The sequence below is a fragment of the Cephus cinctus genome, unplaced genomic scaffold, assembly GCF_000341935.2.
Source record: "Cephus cinctus unplaced genomic scaffold, Ccin1 Ccin1_scaffold0330, whole genome shotgun sequence".
Lineage (NCBI taxonomy): Eukaryota > Metazoa > Arthropoda > Insecta > Hymenoptera > Cephidae > Cephus > Cephus cinctus.
In genome coordinates this window covers 2,320,388-2,342,789 of record NW_014333027.1, presented here as the reverse complement: position 1 = coordinate 2,342,789, position 22,402 = coordinate 2,320,388, and the positions used below count along the sequence as shown (strand labels likewise).

Genomic DNA, 22,402 nt, shown 5'->3' with positions numbered 1-22,402 from the left:
CAAAAGAGTGACTGGCGTCAATGACTCTTTCTAGCAGCAATTTCTACAATAACGTATAGGTACCATACGTCATGCATATATATCGTTGTTTGTCAGTTATGCTGTAACGATAATCTTGTTGTTACCTTCCAGACTTTGACCCGGTGTCATCCTAACGTAGTGTTCACGTGCTGGAAAACATTTCTGTAAGATTATCATCCTGACGTGATCTCTGACGTGCGAGGTGATGGATCTGTGACGTGTTTTGTATCTTCCTGTTTTACTTTTTTTTTGCGTAAATCACTGTATCTACGGAGACGTCGAGACTAGACCGTCTGGTAGAATTGTCTCCTTTTTTTAAATTCTTAATGGCTTGTCTCCGTTACTCTACATTGCTTATTGTATCGATATGGATTGATATCTTGGCTTTTCGAACCTACCTTGATATTCGTATTGATTAACAAATCAACTTGATTTTAGATCTTTCATTTATCGTTTGTCATAGGTCCAGATCGGGCCTGATAGACTTTTGGTCACTTGACTCTTAAAGCATACGAAAAGAAAATCTGCTTCATTAGTAGATTGGAAGCCACGTAACGATTATCGATTTGTGAACTTGAGACATTTAAAAAACATTACTTTCGCAATATTATTTCACACGGTCGATATCACTTTGTAAGTTTGTTTGACTTTTTTTCATTAGCGACACTTATTTGGTTGGTTTAAATTATATAATATTTGATTGCGCAATATCTTTAATTACGAGATTTTAGTTTTCTATCGTATTCATGTATTTACACAGCTGGACGATTAAAATTCGTAAAATTCGCAGCTGTGACTCGAAGACTTTTAATGTTTTTCAGAAATATATTGATACAATATTGATTTTAGTCTTAATACACTATGATTGACACATTTCATGTATCTGCGAGCTGGTGGAAATCCTGAAAATCTTATTTTTCCTGCTTTAACCTATCTAATTCTCATTACGTACCGCTATTTCAGTATTAAGTCACCTCACGAAGCAAGTCTTAATGCTGAAGCTAATCGTGAAATATAAATGAATAAATGGCAAACTGACGTGTCTGAATATAGAATTACTCGCTTCAACTGACTTAAATAAGTTTAGTAACCTTCCCTCTGAATAACCTATGAGTATCAATAATAACTGCAAACAGATAAAATTACTGCAGGAATTTGGTAAGGATTAAATAAATAACAAGAAAGTTTTGTCTTCCACGTAATAAAACGTTACAGTTTAGAAACCCGTATACCTGACATATACCACACCATGAGTTTTATTCAATCTGAATCCCGTGGGTCAACGTTCCCCTAGGGGAAGAAGAATCGTCTGCTACATTGTGGAAGTAGTTATTTTTTTGGGTTACTAACCGAAAAGAATTGTCTGCAGGTACTACCGGAGTCTGAATGTCTACTCAGGACGACCCTGGGTTAGGGGAACCGTCCCAATAACAAACTAGGCACAAAAGATGATCTTTCATTCCATAAGGAGGGATATCGTGCCCAAGCTGCAGATGCAAGAAAACCGTTGACGATTTTGCCACCGAGACTTCTCAGTAAACAGTACAAGACTTTGCTGCGCCTGTAGACGGAGAGGGAGACTTGTACAATCCAGAAAGCCACCCTATTCCTTTTGTGGTAACGTACCCCCTCCTTTGGCTCTCTTTGCTATTTCACTTAGTCTGTCCTACGTCTTTGTTTTCGTACGCCTCCCTTATTCACCTTCTTTTTTTTAAGTAAATTCGAGTAGCAGAAAAAAATATCGGCTTCGTACGCTCAACCCTGAATACGTCGCCTTGACATTTGCAAGATGGAAGTCCAGTCAATAATTTTCTACTCACCTGCAAATTCTTTGTATTAACGCGACTCACGATATTTCTTGTCGCAACGTACTTTTTTCATCCATGCTTCATTTGATCCAATCGCCATCGCGATAAGACGGTGTCTCCACAGTGCGAAGCATTTCAAGAGAAAAGCATTTCTCATCGTGTAAATATTTACTGGCAGTCGTGCTGTGCAAATGCTAGGAACGTAGCGTAAAAGTGGATGAGCCAATGTTATATATTTATGCAGATTGGTATACCTGGCGCTACAGCTTTTTAATCGGAAGCCGTTACAGGGATTCGAAACGCTCGAATTCTTTTGAAAATATATAAAAAATGTTGGCCGTGTAAAAATCAACTAGTTCTTTTATACTAACGGTATGGATTCTTGCGAGTGATACAAACGGTACTCAACAAACAGTATCTGTCTAACGTAGCTAAATGCTTGTAAAGTGAAGAGTATATACTTTTTGAGAATTTACTAAATGTCATTCAAGTTCAGAGAAGCTAAACGGATCTTGCGCTTAGAACTCTTAATAATTTAAAGACAAATCAGGACCAAAGACATATTCACTGTACCGTCATGTGATTATTTGTTAGTTTGGTAGTTAGTTCAGTTATCATGCTATAGCATGGACAAGTTCCTCTTGGTCAGTAGTACAGGAATTCAACGGATATTGTGAATACAGTTGGTTAGCGTTATAAGAAGGATATATTGATTAAGTAATGTCTATTGACTTTGTATGAAAAAAAAATAAGGTGGAATATTTTTTCTTTTATAGTCACTTTAGAGAAATTACTTTGTATTAGGATTTTGTTGATGGTTGTCGGTTGATATTGAGGCAGCAAAGGTTTCTCGTGATAAATTACATTTATTTTCAAACACCTGGCCACCATAACATTATTTCATTTAACGTTATCAAGGAAGAACATTGAATTGTTAATAACGTCCCGTTCGACGGTTCGTATGTCTACTAGAGTAAATTATTTAAATGATAAATCTAAAAACTTAACAGAAAGCTTACAGTCAGGTTCTTATCAAAAGTTATTATTGACTAATCGGGTGCATCGAGTGTCTACTATATAACAATAACAGAATAGAAGAAAAGAGGTTGTAAACAAGAAACTAAAAAATTTATCTTAACACACCTCAATCATCTTATGCTATATTCAAAAACAGACGTGTATTCTCTTCCTTCTACATACTCTTAACTTATATTTACAGTAGACTCGAAGACGATTCAATGAACAAATACACGCTTACAATGGATCGATGACTGTTTGTACATATGTGAGAAAAAACGGATAGGGAAATATTACAGAAACAAACGATAAGTACAACCGAGTACATACGGATTGAAGAATGTTGCGTTTCCGCCAATAAGAATATTCTTATAAATAAAATATCGAGTCTACGACATTGACAATGAGCCAGTGAAATGACGATATATCACAGACAATTTTACGGATACGAAGAATATTTTTTAGTATTACGATCAGGAGCGCGATAGAACCGCTCATGATCGAACACTGGTTGATCAGAATCCTTGTGCGTCGGCGCCATATACAATAGTGTCCTCGAATTGTCTCACTTTCTTTCTTACAGCGAGAAAACTCTCTCTGGTAAAAAACTGTCAGTGGTGAAGACCTTTTTTAACACGCTGTAACTTGCCAGAAGCAGCTGATACGGTTAACTGAATACGGAGGTGGCGCCATGACGGTTTCGAGCGGATAACAAACGAGACAGAACTTCCGCTCCTCTTGGACAGCCGGTTGCCAGGCTAGAGTTAACGGTGTATTGTGCGCTAAAGAAAAGTCCGAGGTATGGATCTACTGGGTGTCCCATGTCAAATCCATTTTAAGATCCTCTCGTCCTTTCTCTATATCCTAGAGACTATGTATCTGTCGGTGGACGCGCACCATATTTACTCTCGACGTGCCGAGGCTGGGATTGGTCACAGCTGGCTGGGATCGATAATGCTGGTTCAGGAAGCTGGAGGTCAGGATGCAATATGGCCCCGTTTAAAGTGATATGTCTCGCTGGTATCTTCCTATCAGGGACGCTGAGTTTCGTGGTGATATTTTTTCCTCTTCTTCTTCCTTTGTATAACTATTGTATGCTTCTCTTCTTCTCTTCCTTCTATTCCTTCAGTCACGTCGTCCATCATACTTTTATGCTTCCCTTCGGATTCTCATTCTCTCTTTTCTTCAGGATAGCAAAAGCTAGAGAATCAGCCCGGTTAGCTAAATTCGGACATAGTCGATGCCCAAATCTCACCTTCGTCTCGTTTCGCCATGCGCGTTTACTGAGAGACACACGTTTCGCTGAGAGGGATGAAATATGGCGACACGAACGAAAAAAAAGAGATCCTTCTCGCGAGGCTTTCGCCCTCGCGATACGAAAAAAGGAAGTACGTGGCTTTCGACCACCCTGGATCTCCATCTGGCCCATTTTAGATCTCCTCCTCCTCGACGATGGGAAGACTGCTCTGATGAACGAGGGGGCTCGAGCGTGCTGTGAAAGCCAGGATCCAATAATCGAGCTCCTTCTTATTCTCCATGAGGAAAGTCAAAGCAATTGGTGAGTCGAATCCTTTCTGTCTCACCAGGAAACCTTCATCCCCATAGCGCTCGATAGTGGTGTTTCTGAGGTTAAGAACGCCGAGAGGACGACAGACCTTCTTCTGGGGATAGATCACGGCAAAGTGTTCCACACTGGTACGGTACACCTTCACCTGGACACTCTGGCGATGACTGTTGGGACCAATCAGAGTCATGTAACCGCTCATGTTTTCTGTGTTCCAGCAGGAGTCGATGTTCGAATTCTTAAGGCTGCTCTTGTTGAATTGTAGGAAGTTGGTATGCATGGCTACGTCGGCAGGCATTTTCTTAAACTCCAGCTGACTGCTTACTTTTTCTATTCTTTCTATTTCTTTCTCTCTCTCTCTCTCTCTCTCTCTATCTCCGATTGTCTAGATTTCGATGTCAAGCCTCTTTTTTTCTGTTTAATGAGATTCAACTTGATTATCTATTTAGATAATTATGTAAGAACTGTACAATTCGGTAGTCACTGGTATGAAAATTGCGCGAAGTGTACGTGGCTCGAAATGCGATTAGCTTAAGCTTGCACCGTACTATCTCACTACGTGCAATGGACTGGTTTGAAAACTTTCACCGGCTCTATATATATGCGAGGAGTGTCGTTATGGTGGGGGTAACTTCGGGAGTCATCGTGTCTGCCACGACAAGCGTCGTCGTACGAATCGCCTCGGGAATCTTTACTTGTGTGCTGGATGCGCGCAGAGGAACGTGTACGTACTTGTCTACGTTGCGCTTGTGCTTGTAACTGTTGGGATGGCCTGTGCTTGCCTAATCTACGCATACGCGAGCCCACCACGAGGATTATTGCCGTATAGAGCATTTTAGATCGCGAAAACAAATTAGCTAAATTGAGCATATCGCGTTTCTGGAAAACAATTTTCTTGATATATTGTGCCGTAAGCGATAGTTTTCCAGAATGGAGAAGTCTCTGATCCGCAAGTTACCGGAACATTCCACGTGGCTAGATTATTGAATTACAGTCATTCACTGTGTCTTGATCCATTAAGGTTTATTCAATTGCTTCAATCTTAGGCTCGAATAGACTTTATCATTGTTTTATTCGATTTTACACCAAAGGTCTATTCACATATAAATTTCTTTGCCGTGTCAAAGTTTTAATTAATTCAAATCTCTGATCACTAGAACCTTTATGCTACGTTGTGGTTTCTACAAGCTTTGTGACACTGCATATACGTATGTTTTCTAAATTTAACTGGACCTTCCGAAATTTATTAAGAATAGTTCTAAGAGATACAACAGTACTGCTGTCATCTCTATTCGCAGTAGTACGTCTTCTGTCTATTCGATGTCCTCGAAAATCATCGCTAATTACTTGTTGGAAAAGACTTTTCGAATTCGTACAAACCCGAGTCGCCCCAGTTGACAATCCAAGAAGTGCCAAACTAATGTTCGTTATATGTGCCAAATAGTCGTTCACCAGCCTCATCAGTATTTTTCGACACAGGTAACACGTTTCTCTTGTTCTCGCATATTTTTCTATTTTTATCCTATATAACCTCTTGGAACAAATGGAAACAAAATCTCAAGATTTTATCACGATCCGACCACGTGTTGCTTCGTACAAAAATTATCTCGACTAAAAATAACTTTTCCTTGTATTCTAACCGTGAACTTTCCTTTCAAATTTCCTTAACGGTTGTTCGCACAGTCAAGGTACGCGCGTCGAGTACCACAGATTTTCTTGTCCTTAGTTTCTCTTGTTCTTATCAAGTCGACCTATAGTCATTGTTATAAGGAAGTCACTCTAGTTGCCAATATATCTAAATTAATTGCTTCATTCTCATCGCTGATATATAGACACACCATGTTTTTCTAGGTATTGGGTAACACTGGGCCTGGATCGATGCCAGGAGACACCGTCCTTTCCGGCTCTCCGTCGTAGTTTAGCGGTATCTCACGAAAGCACCTTCGAGCACGTCCACCATCTAGCTTCGTAATGTTTTCAGTTCATTCGAAAATACTTCACTTCCTAGGACGGCCCGAAATACACATTGCCAATCTATCTATCGTAAATACCAAAAGCCCTTAGCCACTAACGTATCAACACCCAATTTCGAGTATTACCAGTATTACGTAGAGCGGGACAAAGCTCGAATACACGTGCCTGTTCGAAATACGTGTACCAGGAAAAAAAAAGTGGATAAATACTTTTTTATCAAGCTGATAATCAATTTGAAAAATTTTCAGCCACAACGAAATATCTGTTGTTCCAAGTGGAACGGAGCAAATAGTCAATAGACTCATACGACTAGCTAATATTGATTATGTCGGACTGGTGGGTAAATAAGATGGCAGGTAGCAACACTACATATCCATATGCATTAGTGCAGCATAACGAAGTGCATGCTAACGAGTGACCACGTCGCTCGAAATGGTCCGTTGAAAAACAATAAATGATTCATTGTTGTCAGTTGCGAAACTACGGCTAATCTGTAACTAGGTTTGCTTGTTGTTTCAATGATCCGTGCTTAGATGGTAAATAGTCATATTGATAAAAAGAATATGATAGTGAATTGCAACTAAAAATTTTATATGATTGCCTAGAGGTTTTTTCCACTGTGGAAATTTACGTGCGTTAATTTCGCACTTTTTTGCTCGTCAAAATATTTGTACGAGCGAGACCCACCTTTGGGATTTTTCGCCCCTAAACACAATAAATGGGCTGAGAACGATTTGTGTGAGTGTACCTTTATTTTGTGACGTAGACGGTCAACGAAAAAGACATTGGGCAATATAATAAAATAGATTCACTGACACACCCCAGTTTTTTTTTCATCTCAGGGAAGGGCTACATTATTTTTTTTAAATGCTTACTGCTCTCTCGTACATGTATTGGACGATCACCAGATCAGATTTACTTGTGTAAAAGCAAATATAAATTATTCACTACGTAAGTCCCTTTCAACGTGAATTTACTGGTTTTTTTGGGCCTTTTTCCAATGTTTTGCATAGCATTGAACGGTATTGTAAATATTTTTGGAATTTTTAATGCAAAACGAAACACGTAAAGAGTAACACGTTCTATACCTGCAAATAGTAGTGTACTCATTTTTGTTTACTCGAAATGTAAAAATCGTAACGTTTGCTGTTTGGCTTTAAAATTCTGTTTATCATATTGACTCACAACCCTCTAGATGTTTACCAACGTGTTTCTGCGCGAAACGTAAAAAATGTTGCTGTCAATATAAATCGAGAGTGGATTTGCAGGAAAACGTGGCACATATGGTATAATAACGCAATATCAATCAGGGTAAACAATTGCTAATGGGCCTTATCACTGTACACTGGATTTCATATGAGAAACAAATAACTCATTTTTTAATTCTTTTTTCACATCAATCTTAGGTAGTCTAATCACAATCCCGTTTTCATTTATGATTAGAACAAACGTCATTGGTCGGCATTTATAAAATTTGCATATAATGTATAAGTGTATGGGTATGTCTGCCATATATTTTTTTACAAATTTATCTATCATTAATTGACCCATGAATTGCCCTGGGAATCGACGTATTTCTTCGGATCCGGCTTCTCAGTGCGTAAACAGATAAGAGGATGGGCGTTTAATGTGAAAGATTTTTTTTTCTTATAAATTTTGATGTGCAAGTTTTCGATCTGTATTTCGAAGAGTCCATAATACTCCCGAATTTGACGCATGAATGAAGATTCATTATTCCGTTTGGTCCATGTTTCCTGATAAGACAGAAAATAAGAAAAATTTTCTCGTGTTAGGAGAATTTTAATCAGTTTGTGTTTTAGTATATGTAAATGTAATTTTGGACGTTGGATATTTTGCAGATTGGATCGATAGATAAGTAACTGGGCCGGGCTGTATTTGTCAATAATATAATTGTGATTGATTGTCAGTGATTACCGCATTGCTATTAATAGGAGTGCTGATGCACTTTAATTTGGTGAGCAGATGGGTAGTCGACCTTTTTTAACCATTCTTGGTTCAAGTAGCTACTTTAAAATGTATTTGGTGTTCATTTAGATGGACAATATTTATATAGCGATTATGGCTTATCATGTCTAATCACTGCGGTGAGTTTCGTTATCGAAAATTTTTGTTAATGTCGTTTGGTGTTATCGTGTATTGTAATTGTACTTATCCTTTCGCTGACATCGATTGTCTTGCGGGAAAATATTTTTCACGGAAAAATGAACATCGTCAACGGTATCCATTTTCGTTCTAGATATTTGTCAAACATAATTAAATGCCTGTAGGTATATGTGCTATGACGTCGGTGATATTATTCGCAGGCACAATTTCTTTGGTACAAGGGCGTAGTGTAGATTCTAGGAACGGCAAAGCATTCTCTGAATAGTTTGTGTAGCTTCCACGTTCCGAATTGTTATTAGAATATCATTCTAGGAATAAATCAGGTTCATAAAATTTTATGGGAATATACTTTCCATGGAGAGGGGTAGACGGACGTTACTTAGAATCGATCAGTTATGTAATTTCGATCAATGTGCTAATACTGCTATTGTATAACTATACGTATTCTTATGGTGATTTCCATTGGCCGAACTTTCTTCCGTTGGCGTTATAAGATCTAGTCCTGTGCAATAAATGCAACTTTGCACTACCTAAGGTATATTCGGTAAGAAAAATTCTGCTAATTGAGAACGCCTATAGTACCAAGTAAAGTAATGAAAATGAATTTGTGCCGGGCGTAAGGTAACAAACGGAACGCGTTATTGGTTACAACAAATCTTTTGGTGGTAAAGAAATTAATATATGAAGTTCATTTGAGCTCCAGTACCTGCAATCGATCATATTATCTACTGAGTGTGTTTTCTATATTACCGACTGTTGGAAAATACAACTATTAAAAACATTTCATGTCTTATGTACTTTCGTGAAATTCCGTTAATGTCGCGTCAATCGCCTAATGAAATTCCCTCCAGATAGCAGTGCGATCGTTGTTCAGTCACATTTCAAACGGCAACGCTGTATTACGAAAGTGTACCGTCAAAACAGAAAGTGACCAAGTACCGAAAACATTCACGGTGGAGTGGAACAGTCTGTGGGTTACCAGTGTGTGACCATGGCCTCCACGATGTTTACAACGTCGAAAATCTGTAAGTTACCACAAAAACTTTCGGTATTACGAGATCTCGGAAAAAATAGAAGGTGTAACGAAGAAACAGTAACGTCATCGTCGCGCATCTACACTCAAAACGACAGCTAGGTGCCTTGATTTTACTCCAATGATAAATGATGCACCGAACGTTCGTTAAACCTAATAGAACAATACGCGTACCTACGTTTTAATACATATATATTTCGAGCAATCATTTTATATTTTCACTATGCCTCCTTTTTTTACTTCGGAAAGTAGTTCACGATTCATGCATGTAAATTACATTAACATTTCTCTGCGATCAAATATGATCCTAATAATCCTTCCTTGAGGAATGCATTTTTAAATTGGTTGTACTCCCTTTTTACAGTGAGCATCGAGTAAACGTGTATTATGTAACCTAAATAATAGTTGACGTTGGCATATATTTTTTAAACTTCGTCCAGTATCTATTTTAGTTTATTGCAACTGTAATATCAGATATCGAGTAATGTTTAAGATAGCTAAGAAAACAACTGTTTTATTTGATGTCTTAAAGATGGTTTTTTGGATATTCTGACATTGGCATATTCAAAAACAATATTTCATATTAATTAATGTTTACCGACTCCACATATCTGGTGTTAGGTGCTTACGATATACTATTAGTATCTGATCTGAAGAATGTTTATCATATGATGCGTCAGTGAAAACGGTGGACTTTGAACTGGTAGTGACGTTTGCGAATGCAAAGTTCACCGAATCGTAGAACGGTCGGTATTTAAACTACCTTACATAATATTTAAGAACCAGAGATGTTTTTTTAGGAGTTCAATTTTTTGAAAGAAATCCAAATGCTATTGTTTACGTTATTATGATGTCGCTGATATGATAACGTAGACTTTGATTTATACCTGAGTTAGTATTGTTTAAAGAATGGGATAAAGTTCCGAAAACCGTATACCTCCGAAAAGTATGGTTTTTTGTTTTCTGACGTATTTTGACGTTCTGATGACGAATATAATAGTGAAAATACCCGCAAAATTAATTTAAAAAAAATTGCCATTCTTCAAGAAAAAAATACTTTTTTGAAATTTTTTCAATAAATATTGATTTTAGAGAAAAAAGTTTTAAGTAAAAATTGTAGCTTGTAGAAAATGACAACTCTTTTGTTCTATGCATTTTTATCATAAAACTATTATTTTTCGAGAAATTTTCGAGTATTTTTACTATTATATTCGTCATCAGCACGTCAAAATACGTCAGAATAAAAAAACCATACTTTTCGGAGGTATGCGGTTTTCGGAACTACAGCCAATGAATGGAATGAATATGTATGTACTGGATTTTTCAAAATCACTTAATCGTAATACAAATAGAGCACATACATAATTTTTAAATAAATTTCTTCAAATATTTATATATGCTCGTATGTATATTTCTAGAGAGCGGACATACATATATAAAATTGATGTTTTTCTTAGGCTGTGAAAAATAGTCCTAAATCTCTAACGACCTGTTATATGTGTTATAGTGCAGAGGCTGCAGGCTGCTTCAAACCGTGCGTACTCGGAAGGGACTTTTCCAAAAATTACTACACACTATACAGTAGTGCCAAGGGAAACGGATCCAAGATGGAAAGGTATATTTAGAATATAGAAAGAATATAATTTATTTTTCAATATTTAACGTCAATCCTCTTGTTACTTTTAGGCATAAACATGGAGAGGTTCGCCGATGAGACTGATATACTTATAGTGGGTGGTGGACCTGCTGGAATGTCGGCAGCTATTCATGCCCGCAAACTAGCTGAGAAACATGGTCGTGAGCTTCGTATCACTTTGGTTGAGAAAGCCTCAGCAGTGGGTGGCCATATATTAAGCGGAGCTTGTATAGATCCCATAGCCCTAAACGAGCTCATCCCAAATTGGAAGGAATTGGATGCGCCCCTAAAGACCCCTGTAACCGAGGACAAATTTGCCTTTCTTACTGAAAAGGGTAAAATCCCTATACCTATTTTTAAGGGTATGCCCATGTATAATCATGGTAATTACGTAGTTAGGTACGTTTTGTTTTCTTGTGTTATGATTTTTAAGTAAGCATGATGAGCATTTTCCATTGAGCTCTGCTATTAATCACTTCCTTGCAGATTGGGACACGTTGTGAGCTGGTTAGGAGAACAAGCTGAAGCTTTAGGGGTTGAAATTTACCCGGGTTATGCAGCAGCTGAAATTCTTTACCATGAGGATGGTTCTGTCAAGGGTATAGCGACTAACGATGTCGGTATAGCTAAGGATGGCTCCCCAAAAGAGAATTTCGAACGTGGAATGGAATTGCACGCCAAGTGTACCATTTTTGCTGAAGGTTGTCACGGCCATCTTGCTAAGCAACTCATGAAAAAGCTGAACCTTCGTGAGAATTGTGAACCGCAGTCTTATGGGATTGGTTTAAAGGAGGTTGGTTACATGACTTATCATACATTCAGTCCTTTAAGTAATCGTTTTTAGATGATTCTGACTTTATATACTTACTCACTTTACAGATCTGGGAAATAGAAGCTTCTAAGCATAGGCCTGGAGCTGTGGAGCACACTGTCGGTTGGCCGTTAAATAAAAATACTTATGGCGGGTCTTTTTTGTATCACCTGAACGAAGACACGCCATTGATAGCTGTGGGTTTTGTTGTTGGTCTTGATTATAGTAATCCATACTTGAATCCCTTCAAAGAATTCCAGCGATTCAAACATCATCCGTCCATTACATCTACGTTAAAAGGTGGAAAGAGGTTAGGAATTGGAATCAATGATTAGCACTCAACCCTCATTTTTAATGGCATTATAAATTTATTTATTCTGTCGTGTTCAGGATAGCCTACGGTGCTAGAGCGTTGATCGAAGGAGGTTTCCAGAGCCTACCAAAGCTACAATTCCCTGGAGGTTGTTTAGTTGGCTGCTCTGCAGGCTTTCTGAATACGGCTAAGATAAAGGGCACCCATAACGCTATGAAGAGTGGAATGCTTGCTGCTGAGAGTGCTATAGACGCCATTATCGATGCCGAGACAAACGCCTCGCTAACTAAAGGTCTCGAACCGAAAACTTACACTGAGAAAATTCAGAACAGTTGGATCTACAAGGAACTTAAATCCGTTAGGAACATAAGGCCTAGTTTTCATACGTCCATGGGATTATATGGTGGAATGATATATTCGGGATTCTCTATGCTTCTTGGCGGTAGAGAACCGTGGACCTTGTCACATGGAGGTAATTATAAGAGAATTATTTTTTATATATTTTGTTATTATTATACAATTTTTATTTAGATAATTCATTTGTTCAGGTCCAGACTACTCGAAGTTGAAACCAGCTGCCGAAGTAAAGCCTATAGAATATCCAAAACCCGACAATGAGATTTCATTTGATCTTCTGTCATCGGTTGCCCTTACGGGAACTAATCACGAGGGTGATCAACCACCTCATCTCACACTTATGGATGACACAATCCCAGTGAAGAGGAACTTGGGAATTTACGATGGACCGGAAGGACGTTTCTGTCCTGCGGGTAAGTTTGATACAATTTTTTATAATTCTTTATGACGCTTCTACGAAATGTTCGTTCGAATTAGCACATTAACAACCTGTCAGCGGGATTACATGTTTAATTTCAAGACTCACCCTGACCCCTTGGGTGGTGTTTCGTCCTTTCGAGGATTAAGAAAACAGAGGGCGAAGAAAAAAAAAAGAAATTAGTTACCAGAAAAATTGCTGGAAAGAATATTACGAAGAAGAAAAACAGAAAGCTTCAAGACGAGGGAAAACAACATGACGAAAGTGTGCGTGCGTATAGCGTCGTAAAATGTTATTCATGGAAAATCCATCTAATGGTGAATTTAAAGTCTTTGATAAGTTTTCTCGCCTACGCGTTGAAAAAAGGGACCGTACCCAAATGCGGTGCAGTGTGGGAGAAACTTAAAAAAAAAAAAAATCAATCGTTATGATCCAGCACCCCTTTTTCCTTTTTGTTAGAGAATTTTAGTTTTGTACTTTGAAAATATCCGTATACGACAACTTCTTTTTTATGGTTTATCACTGTAGTTTTTTAACTTTTCGGTAAAGCCTGTTTTTCATTGATTCTTGTTCTGACTTTATTTTGGTATACTGCCATAATAGAAAAAGAGACCTGCGCTTGACTAATAGAGTCTTACGAGTGGACAGAATGCTTAAAAACATAATACCACGATACAGGATGGATCTTACAAAAATTCGCTTCTTTTTGAAAACCTTCACGACTACAGGACTTTCTCCTTGAACGTTAGGCTTTTCCCTCTCTTTTTTTCTTTATTCGCATTTCTCATCCTAGTTTCCCTTTTTACTTCTCCCACTATTTTAATTCGTTGTACAAAAGCTCTAACAAGCGCACTTACGTATGCATGTGCACCTCAGGTAAAATTCTTTTCTTTTACATAATGTTTGGTACTCGCTCTCGAAAAGTTTTGGTGGGTTTCTTTCAACAAAAATAGCTTAACTACTTACTGCTGTGATATGGCAGGCAGTCCAAAGGAAGAGAGACGATGGAGGTGCAGACTAGGTTAATTAGTCTTCTCATGTGTCCAATTAAAATCGCTAAATGTACTGAGTTTTCGCATTGTCACGAAAAGTACCATTACGTGTACCAGCCTCCTCAGGAAACGGAAGGAATGTCATTGCCATCTGCATACAAAATGGCGCACAACGACCTTACAAGATTCACAATATCAAAGGATCAGCATTAATCCCCTTAGTATCCTGTTGCAAATTGAAATGCAAAATATTCTTGCATTAGTATCACCTCTCTGGGTATTGCTGGTAAATGACTGCTGTAAATTACATGTAACCCCTCCCGTCTCCACTCCCCTTGCCCCAGGTCAATTATAATCGGCGGTAGCCGAGCTCTTTCGCATTGCAGACTTTGATCCTATGATTTCATTTTTTTTTTTCCGAGAATTTTTGCGGCTTTCTATAACGGTAGCTCGTTTTGACGTGGGTCAAAGGTTAACTTCACGGGAGGTTCCGGATGGTATCCTTTACATACAGTGATTAAGTAATGAGTCTCCGTTGATGCTTTTGTTTGTTTTGCACTGAGAAACAAACTGGATCCGGTTGAAGTCGGTTAGAGTCATGTCGCGTCGTACATGAAGCATCGTGCTTTGAAAGTTTGTACTTGTGAATTTGCACCAAGCGCCAACCCCTTTGGTCTGGCGCGGTATAGGGTTCTACCCCTCTTTTCCACCCACACCGGGAGTATCGACCGGCGTGTCCTTGAACCTGAGCTACCCCGGACAACCCCATCGCGGTCCCCGCGCGGCTAGACAACCCCCGACCAAGCTCAACCCCCAAAACCCCAACGACCAGGCTCCACTTCCACTTGGTGGTCCGGTCGTCGTCCGGTTAATCCCTTTCAGCTTTTATTTCCTTTTTCGTCCTTATTAATCTTCTGTTCATCCCCGTTCTTAAGAAAGAAAACATGACCTTTGCGACCTAGGAATTACCTGAGGGAACTCACGTCAGCCGACCTGCTTTACCTTATAAAAATTTCATCCCTATGTTACAGCAGCAATTTATCAGCCTCCCGAAAAGGGGGAGTTTCTTTAAGATCCCAAAGGGTACCAATCAACTCCTGATACATCTTAATTTCTCAATCAAAATTCAGATGATTCTACCTCGCATCCTGTCGACATATTCGTCTTTAATTGTCACCCTCGAACACCCTTAGGCTTTCCCTCGGGCTATATTGTTCACCCCTGATCTCCTGACGGAATAGTGGAGGGTGCGCTTGCGAGCCAGACAAATTTATACGTCTACCAATCGTCCTCTCTTTCTCTCTCGCTCTCTCTCTCTCTCTCTCTCTCTCTCTCTCTCTCTCTCTCTGCCACCCTCGTTGCCAGAGAGTCTCGCACCCCATCTCGCTGAGAACTAGCTACGACGCTTTTCCTCCAGGAATTCTCCAGGAACACGCAGACTTCTCTACCCCCCCTCAACCTTACCCCTTCCGCTACCACAGCCATACCCATGAGTCTCTTGCTTCCCCTACGCTCCTCTGTCGGCCAAGCACTTTGTTCTTCCTCGCTGGAGGTTCCTAACCCTTAGAGACACCGGGGGTGGGAGTACGGGCCTGTTTCCCTGCCGTCGCAGGGAGGAAGGGTAGGTTATCGACTGTCTGGAAGTGGCTGCTTTGGGTACGCGTTACCCCCGCTTATTCACGAGCTGGTTACCCCTTGGTTCCTGGGCTCAAGACCCGATGACTCCGACATCCTGGTGGCGTCATGTTACTCTATAGATATTCCAGTAGTTTCCGGAAATTTCTATGACATCCATACTGCAACAGATAGATGTTGCGTTTTATATTTAGCTGCTCGAAATTTGATTTTTGGCCACTTTTTTCTTTTCTTATCAGAATCCGAAGTAGAATTTCGGATTTTGCCTTTTGGAGATTTATACCACAGTTCGACCCTTGCAAGGAATGTTTATGCACCCTTAAACCCCTTTGAGACACGTGGCATAATGTGTAAGCCTTTAGGATCGTCCTTTCGCACCCTTGTCCAATGTTTTTTTTTTTTTTATATCAACCCTGACTGACTCTTCAGTCGATAACTCCAAAAGTCTTACACTTAGAACACATATAACTCGAAGTTACTGCTTTCTACATTATTATTATCCCATAAAAAATCGCGAAACAAAATCGTTCTTATTTCTTAAAACTTGATCAATTTCACATTTCCATTCAAATAAATCGTCCCTGCCCGTCAGAAGGATCTTGCGAGGCTCGGTGCTCCGCGTGGTGGCTCACCGTGTAGTAATATAGATTTATCTCATTCTCCATCCCCGTTAAGCTCCCACACTCGTGATACACACAAGAGGGCTAGAGTAGAAGAGGAGGAGTTTCGTTTGCCAGCAACCCTCCTCTGCTATGGTAGCAGCAGTCAAGATGAAGAAGCGATGCAGAAGAAGCCCCAGTAGAAAGATTCGAAATTGTACACAAGGCGAAGAGAAACAGAAGGCAGCACGGAAGCGTGTAACCATGGAAGTGGGTTACTCTATCCGTTGTCTGGAAGAGTAGTCATTACGGGGATTCCCCTATTTCAGTAGGAAAAAAAAAAAAAAAAAATAAGTTAAAAATAAATTTCATTCGCGGTAGTCGTGCTATGTAACCTTTTTAAAAGATATTTACGCTAATGAAAATCTAATTGAAAAACACGGACGCACGTCGCGCTGCGAGACTCGTGTATTCGTATAATTTATCAATCTAGCAGCAAATCATAATGCCCGTAACCACACTGTCGTTTTGCAGTTTTAATATGTGCTTACAGAAGATACGTTCGTTTATGACGTTATAACTGAAGCTTTATCTTTTTCTAACTTTACTCTACACGGGCCATCTAATGCAATTTTCCATTATATCCTGCTGCGCTTCTCTTCTACGAATACGCCACGATGGGATCGCCTATCAAAAGCGACGTAAGAACGTCAGGGGTGTAATTAAATCTAGGGACGCAGCAGCATCCAGGAAGAAGACGGTTACCGGAGATGCTGGACTGTACCAATGGCACTAAAAATTGTATCTTGGCTCAGGTAGCGATAATTCGCTTAGGTGGATGTTCTATGGTTGATTTGTGCTTTTACTTATATTTTCATATGTATTACTTTACGGATACGAGATACCTTGGGCAATAGTATTTCATTGGTATTCTTGGTGGACTTGAAAATATTTCCATCGTCCCCTTCTTCCGGAGGAAGGTTGGCCAAAAGCCGGATTTTCTCTCGGTAGCAGACTCCGATAAGAGTAAGGAGGCCAATAAGGAAGAACGAGGCCGGCGACCAATTGAAATCACTCTGCGGATAAGGTGGTTCTCTTGAAAGATATCGCCGAGGTGTTCGTTCCTGTTCTCATCCCAGCATCCCTGTTCTCGATGTCATCCCAGTTCTAGTTCCTGGAGCGGGGTGATACCTGGTCTGAAGAAAACTGACGTGGCAAAGGACGTAAAAAGACAAGGCTTCATTTATGTCCGTCTGTCACAGCTGACGTTCTCAAACAAGAAAAAAAAGATGCCCCGAGAGTAATCGTTTCGTTTCCCTCCTTCATCCCTTGACGGGTTGATTTTCTCGAAGGAAAATCAAAATTTCGTATCACCTTCCGAGTCTCATTCTTCCCCGGTGCGATAGCTGGTCGTTTTCACTGTTAGGTTCGGGGGGGTTGAGAAATCAATCCTCTTTTCGAAATTCTAAAGGGTGTCTCTCTAATCTAAAGTCCGATAAGGACATTTGAATGCTCGGAAGTTAAATGATTTATTTCAGTTGATTTACACAAGCTCAAGGTGTCTATTATATTTTGGCAGACTGCGGTTCTTCAACCCTTTAGGCGTGTTGAGATTGGATATTGCTGGGGAGGATGCTTATAATCGCGTACAGTATACGTAGCTTACGGTATCCTTTGTTTGAATTGTTTTAGGTGTCTACGAGTTCGTTCCGCTTGAACATGGCGACGGTCAGAGACTGCAGATAAATGCACAAAATTGCATTCACTGCAAGACCTGTGATATCAAGGATCCAAGTCAGAACGTCAATTGGGTGGTTCCCGAGGGCGGCGGTGGACCCGCGTACAACGGAATGTAAAATACGAACCGATCCGCCGAAGAAGGGCTGCACCACTTGTTCCTGGCGAAATGGCTGCTTCTACATGTTTGCGACTAATTATATTGGAGTCCATCGAGGATCATCACTTCCCGATTTCACGAGCGTCCATTGGATTGACGTCACGGCGTATACGCGTATATTTTTATACTTTTTATGTACAAAAAATACGTCACTATATATGTAGAGCGTTACTCAGTCCTCATATTTAGCAATTTTTTTATTACACGAAATATTTTTCGCAAAGCGTTGCTAGCGGGTTTATTCGAAATCATTGTGCAATTTGTTTTTTACATGTGTAGTTACACAGGATGTACTGCACTGCACTGTAAAAGAATTCAAAATGTTTTTCGAAAACAGTGAAAATTGTGAATTAAAGGATTTTTAGTTTTCTAATTGATTTGTGGTACATCCCGTACATGTAAATATAGCGGTATATAGATATTGAACGTGTACAGTTTATTATGGTTAATTATGGCAATGTAATTAAAAATTAATTTTTTTAACTCGTTCGAATATTTCTGTGGTGAACATATTAGCACATTTTTATACGTACCTCTTTCTCGTCCTTTGTCTGTTTTCATATATATGTGAAAATTTTCTTTTTCTTTTCACTGCTTCGATATGTTCTCGTAACAGTTCATTTTCTATTTCTTACTGTAGTTTCTGAAGATTGTCTTTCCCCCATAAGTCCATTTTCGTTCCGCTTCCATTTCCACGACTACGTCGCACTTTTTTTCCTCTTTTAACTGTCTTACCCATTCTTATTTTTTTTCGTTTTCATCATGGCTCGTTGTCTTGTTTGTATCATCTCTTTTGTACACAAAATTGCAAAGCAAAACAATGCAAGACTGTTAAGAAGCCGTTGCGAGTGTCTTTCATAGAAATTGAAAGAAAAGCAACGGGATACCTATAAACGTAAGCGAAAAAAAGATCTATGATGAAATATATGATTTACGGGAAAAATAATTATTTTTCTCTCTCCCATAAGTCACATAAAATTTCATCCCTTAATATATTGTTAATACATAATTCTCCTTGTAGAGCATATGCCTATTAAACAGTTACTCAAAGTTATGTACCATTGTCAGTCTGACAGAAAAATGATCGATGAATATAATATTTTTAAATGATACGTATCGCAATTAATTATACCGTTTAATTAATCCTTGCCCATTGGCTCCAACGGGGACCGTACTGTACTGCGAATTTATTCGTAGGCTAACGTCCTTATGTCATCATGAGCTACGCGACGTAGCCCTTTGGAAATTCAAGCACGGCAACGGGGGGACAGTTAAAAAGGGGGTAGTTAAACCATCGTTACATGCGGTCTAACCTTCAGTATCGTTTATCGGTATACAAAATAAATAGCTTCGTGGGGCTATGCGACGAGGGCACGAAAGGGGACTTTGATGCGATGACGCGCTACGGATCATTACGGGTTCATTAGCCGAGACCAAATTAAGTAATTAGGGTCCGATCCAGTCTGAACGTTGTAGTGACATCCCTCATATAAAATCGATGTCCCTTTGATAGAGGCACTCTCATTATTAGGGCGGATCTACTGGAAAAATGTCGTCTTTACGTTTTCACATCCAAATTGGACCAGGTCATAGGAAGCATTCTTTTCTCTCTCTTCCATGTATCCTTTTTTTTTTTTTTGTTGAAAGACCGTATTTCTTCTGTTCGGTACACAACGGTATATTCTGCATGAAAAACTTCTGATACCTATGAACTTTGACCTTAGGCACAGACACGAAATTTCTTTAGCTGGGTATGCCCTAGGTGAATTTACTTGGTATTCGAACTTTTGACGAACATTGTACCTGGTACCGATTTAACTTCACGTTTAACTTAATGTCATTTTATCAAATATCAATAACCAGTCTCCTATTATCAGTAGACCTAAGGTAGACCGTAAGCCGATGACATCACAAGGCCTGACCTTTAATCGTGACGTCAGTTATAATTTGGTTCAAGAAATTCACTTCATGTACCTACTTAATGTCTGCTAATTTTGACATGCCACCCCAAGAAGAGGGTATACTCATGTACTATGACAGTGTATGCCGAGAGTGAGGGATATTAGTTCACACGTGTTACGTACCTTATCGACTCTGAGCTTTTGTCCTTGATTTTGATTTATTCGTACTCATTTATATGTATATTTATTGGACGTTGGTTATCTCGTTCTGTCGAATTGATTTAAAAGAATTTTATCATATCGTACGTGGAAGAGACTTTGGAATATATATATATATTTGTTCTGTGTCGAGAGGTCGCAGTACGGGAATTGAGTTGATCCCCACGCTTTCAAATACACATTTTTTTTCATTCTCTGAAACGTACGTGCTTTGCTTATTTCCTCTGGTACGAAGGTACCCGGCACGCGTTCGCATCCTCCTCCTCGGCATCGACCCTCATGGACATGCCACGTGCCCCAATACCGGTTTTCAAACTGTTCTTAGCATATAATCGAAATGACGCAGTGGGAAGGTACAGGGGCGCACGCTAAGCTACCCTTATTGTATGTGTATCTTTTAACGAATAATTTTTAGGTATTAATAAGGGGTTGCATTCTAAAGCTCACTACCTAGCCTAACCTAGTGACAACTGTCAGTGAGGCTTTTTGATAAACAGACAAGTGACGAGGTATATGCTATACACAAGGGTATATTTGGCAGGGTGAAGTCGCGATAGGGTGGACGAGGGTGAAGAGGGCCCACACCCGATTAGAAGTGATTTTCTGGTCCATATGTAGGGAAGGGATGACAGATGAATAGCCAAAAGAATCGCCATCGGTAGCTGCCTAAGGGGAATCATAGTGTGCCTCCAGCCGTTCGGAATCCCATTAACGGTCACTGTAAGAGCACCCCTTGCGATTTTCTCTGACACCACCCCCTTGCTCCCTCACGATCACGCGAGCTCCTACGACCTCTAATTGAATATCAGACCTGGACCCCATAGAAATGGATGGCAGTATTGTGTACCGTATTATCAAGGATCCTCTTCTGTGCATCCCCTCACTTCTTCCCATCATTCCCCTATCTGGACTACCACCAGCCTCATCCGCATTAGGAGTCTATGAGTCAGCGCGGCTGAGCTAGGAACTTTTGTCTTCCCTCCGGTGCTAGGGATTACTTCCAGGAAGCTTGGGGGTAGGTTCCTTCAGAGTTCGCAAATTCTGAGAGGGATGAGTGACGTTGGATCACTTCATGCTTGAGCCGTAAGAACAGTTTCACTTTCGGAGGCCAACTTTTAATGGTATACAGTATAAAAGAGTCCCTTTAATAAAGGTAAGATATCACGTGGTCAGACAGTCGATATACCGATCAGACTTATCGATTATTTTTAATGTTGGTTAAACTGAATTTTTTTTTATAAATCCCATGATGCTGATACGGAATTCCTTGTTTTTAGTATTTTGCATCTTTATAACTTTGCTTCTTTTGCCATAAAAGTTTCAAATAAGGATACTCCTAAATTTATATACCTCCCAGCCCCAAGATAGTCCTCGATACCACTTGTAATTTCAGCCTGAAAATCCGTCTGTATCAATCATACCAGGATGATTCAATCGAGTGTATGATGTTTTGGTTTTACTGGTAGATCAAGGGATGAGAAAAAAGAAGAATGAAATTGGTTGGATTTATTTTTGGTTTTATCATCCAGGGATGATATGGGTTTGATGCTTGTAACGAATTTGATTTTTATGTATCTGTCTTTGAAATTCCTTGCTTTACCTATTCTGTCATGGATTTTCGTTGTTTCATTCTTCTTTCTTGTTTATGGGTTTTTTTTGTTTTTGTACTTTTATGAGAAATCGTAACTCTTCCTTCCCTATCCTTCCACGTCTACCCGCGGCCCCGCGTAGAGCTTACCGAAGTGATGCTACGGAATGATTTTACAGGGAAGAGAGAAAATTCGCACCGCAACCCATGGGAATCGTCTGATTATAGGGGATGGGCATTTATTCATGGAAACGAATCGCAGAGCCTGTAATCGGATTAGGCTTCCCTTCGCGACCGTAAGAATTGCAAAAAATTACATAAAGTACGAGGAAACATCTACCCTCGCATCAAGCTGTCAGTGTGAATGCTCCACCTCAGATTCAGTGACAGTAGTTATAATCCGACTGTCAGACTTCGCTGATACACTACTTCAGATATATCAGGCAAAATCTGATAATAAGTAGATGATCCCGTATTAATATATAATCCACGATT

The 22,402-nt window shown here is 39.5% G+C and overlaps 1 protein-coding gene across 3 annotated transcripts; it reads left to right on the top strand.

The window, feature by feature from the left end:
• Nucleotides 1-9,375: 9,375 nt before the first annotated feature.
• LOC107266933 (electron transfer flavoprotein-ubiquinone oxidoreductase, mitochondrial) lies at nt 9,376-18,682 on the top strand. Of its 3 annotated transcripts, none has more exons than XM_015737995.2 (8): nt 9,376-9,533; nt 11,049-11,156; nt 11,228-11,576; nt 11,664-11,970; nt 12,057-12,298; nt 12,379-12,773; nt 12,850-13,071; nt 17,995-18,682. In XM_015737995.2, the coding sequence occupies exons 1-8, from the start codon at nt 9,500-9,502 to the stop codon at nt 18,156-18,158; spliced, it is 1,821 nt and encodes a 606-aa protein (XP_015593481.1). In that variant the 5' UTR covers nt 9,376-9,499; the 3' UTR covers nt 18,159-18,682. The 3 variants fall into 3 exon arrangements, with proteins under 3 accessions (XP_015593481.1, XP_015593482.1, XP_024939640.1); XM_015737996.2 differs by lacking the exon at nt 17,995-18,682 and adding an exon at nt 13,179-13,258; XM_025083872.1 differs by lacking the exon at nt 17,995-18,682 and adding an exon at nt 13,136-13,251.
• Nucleotides 18,683-22,402: the final 3,720 nt, after the last annotated feature.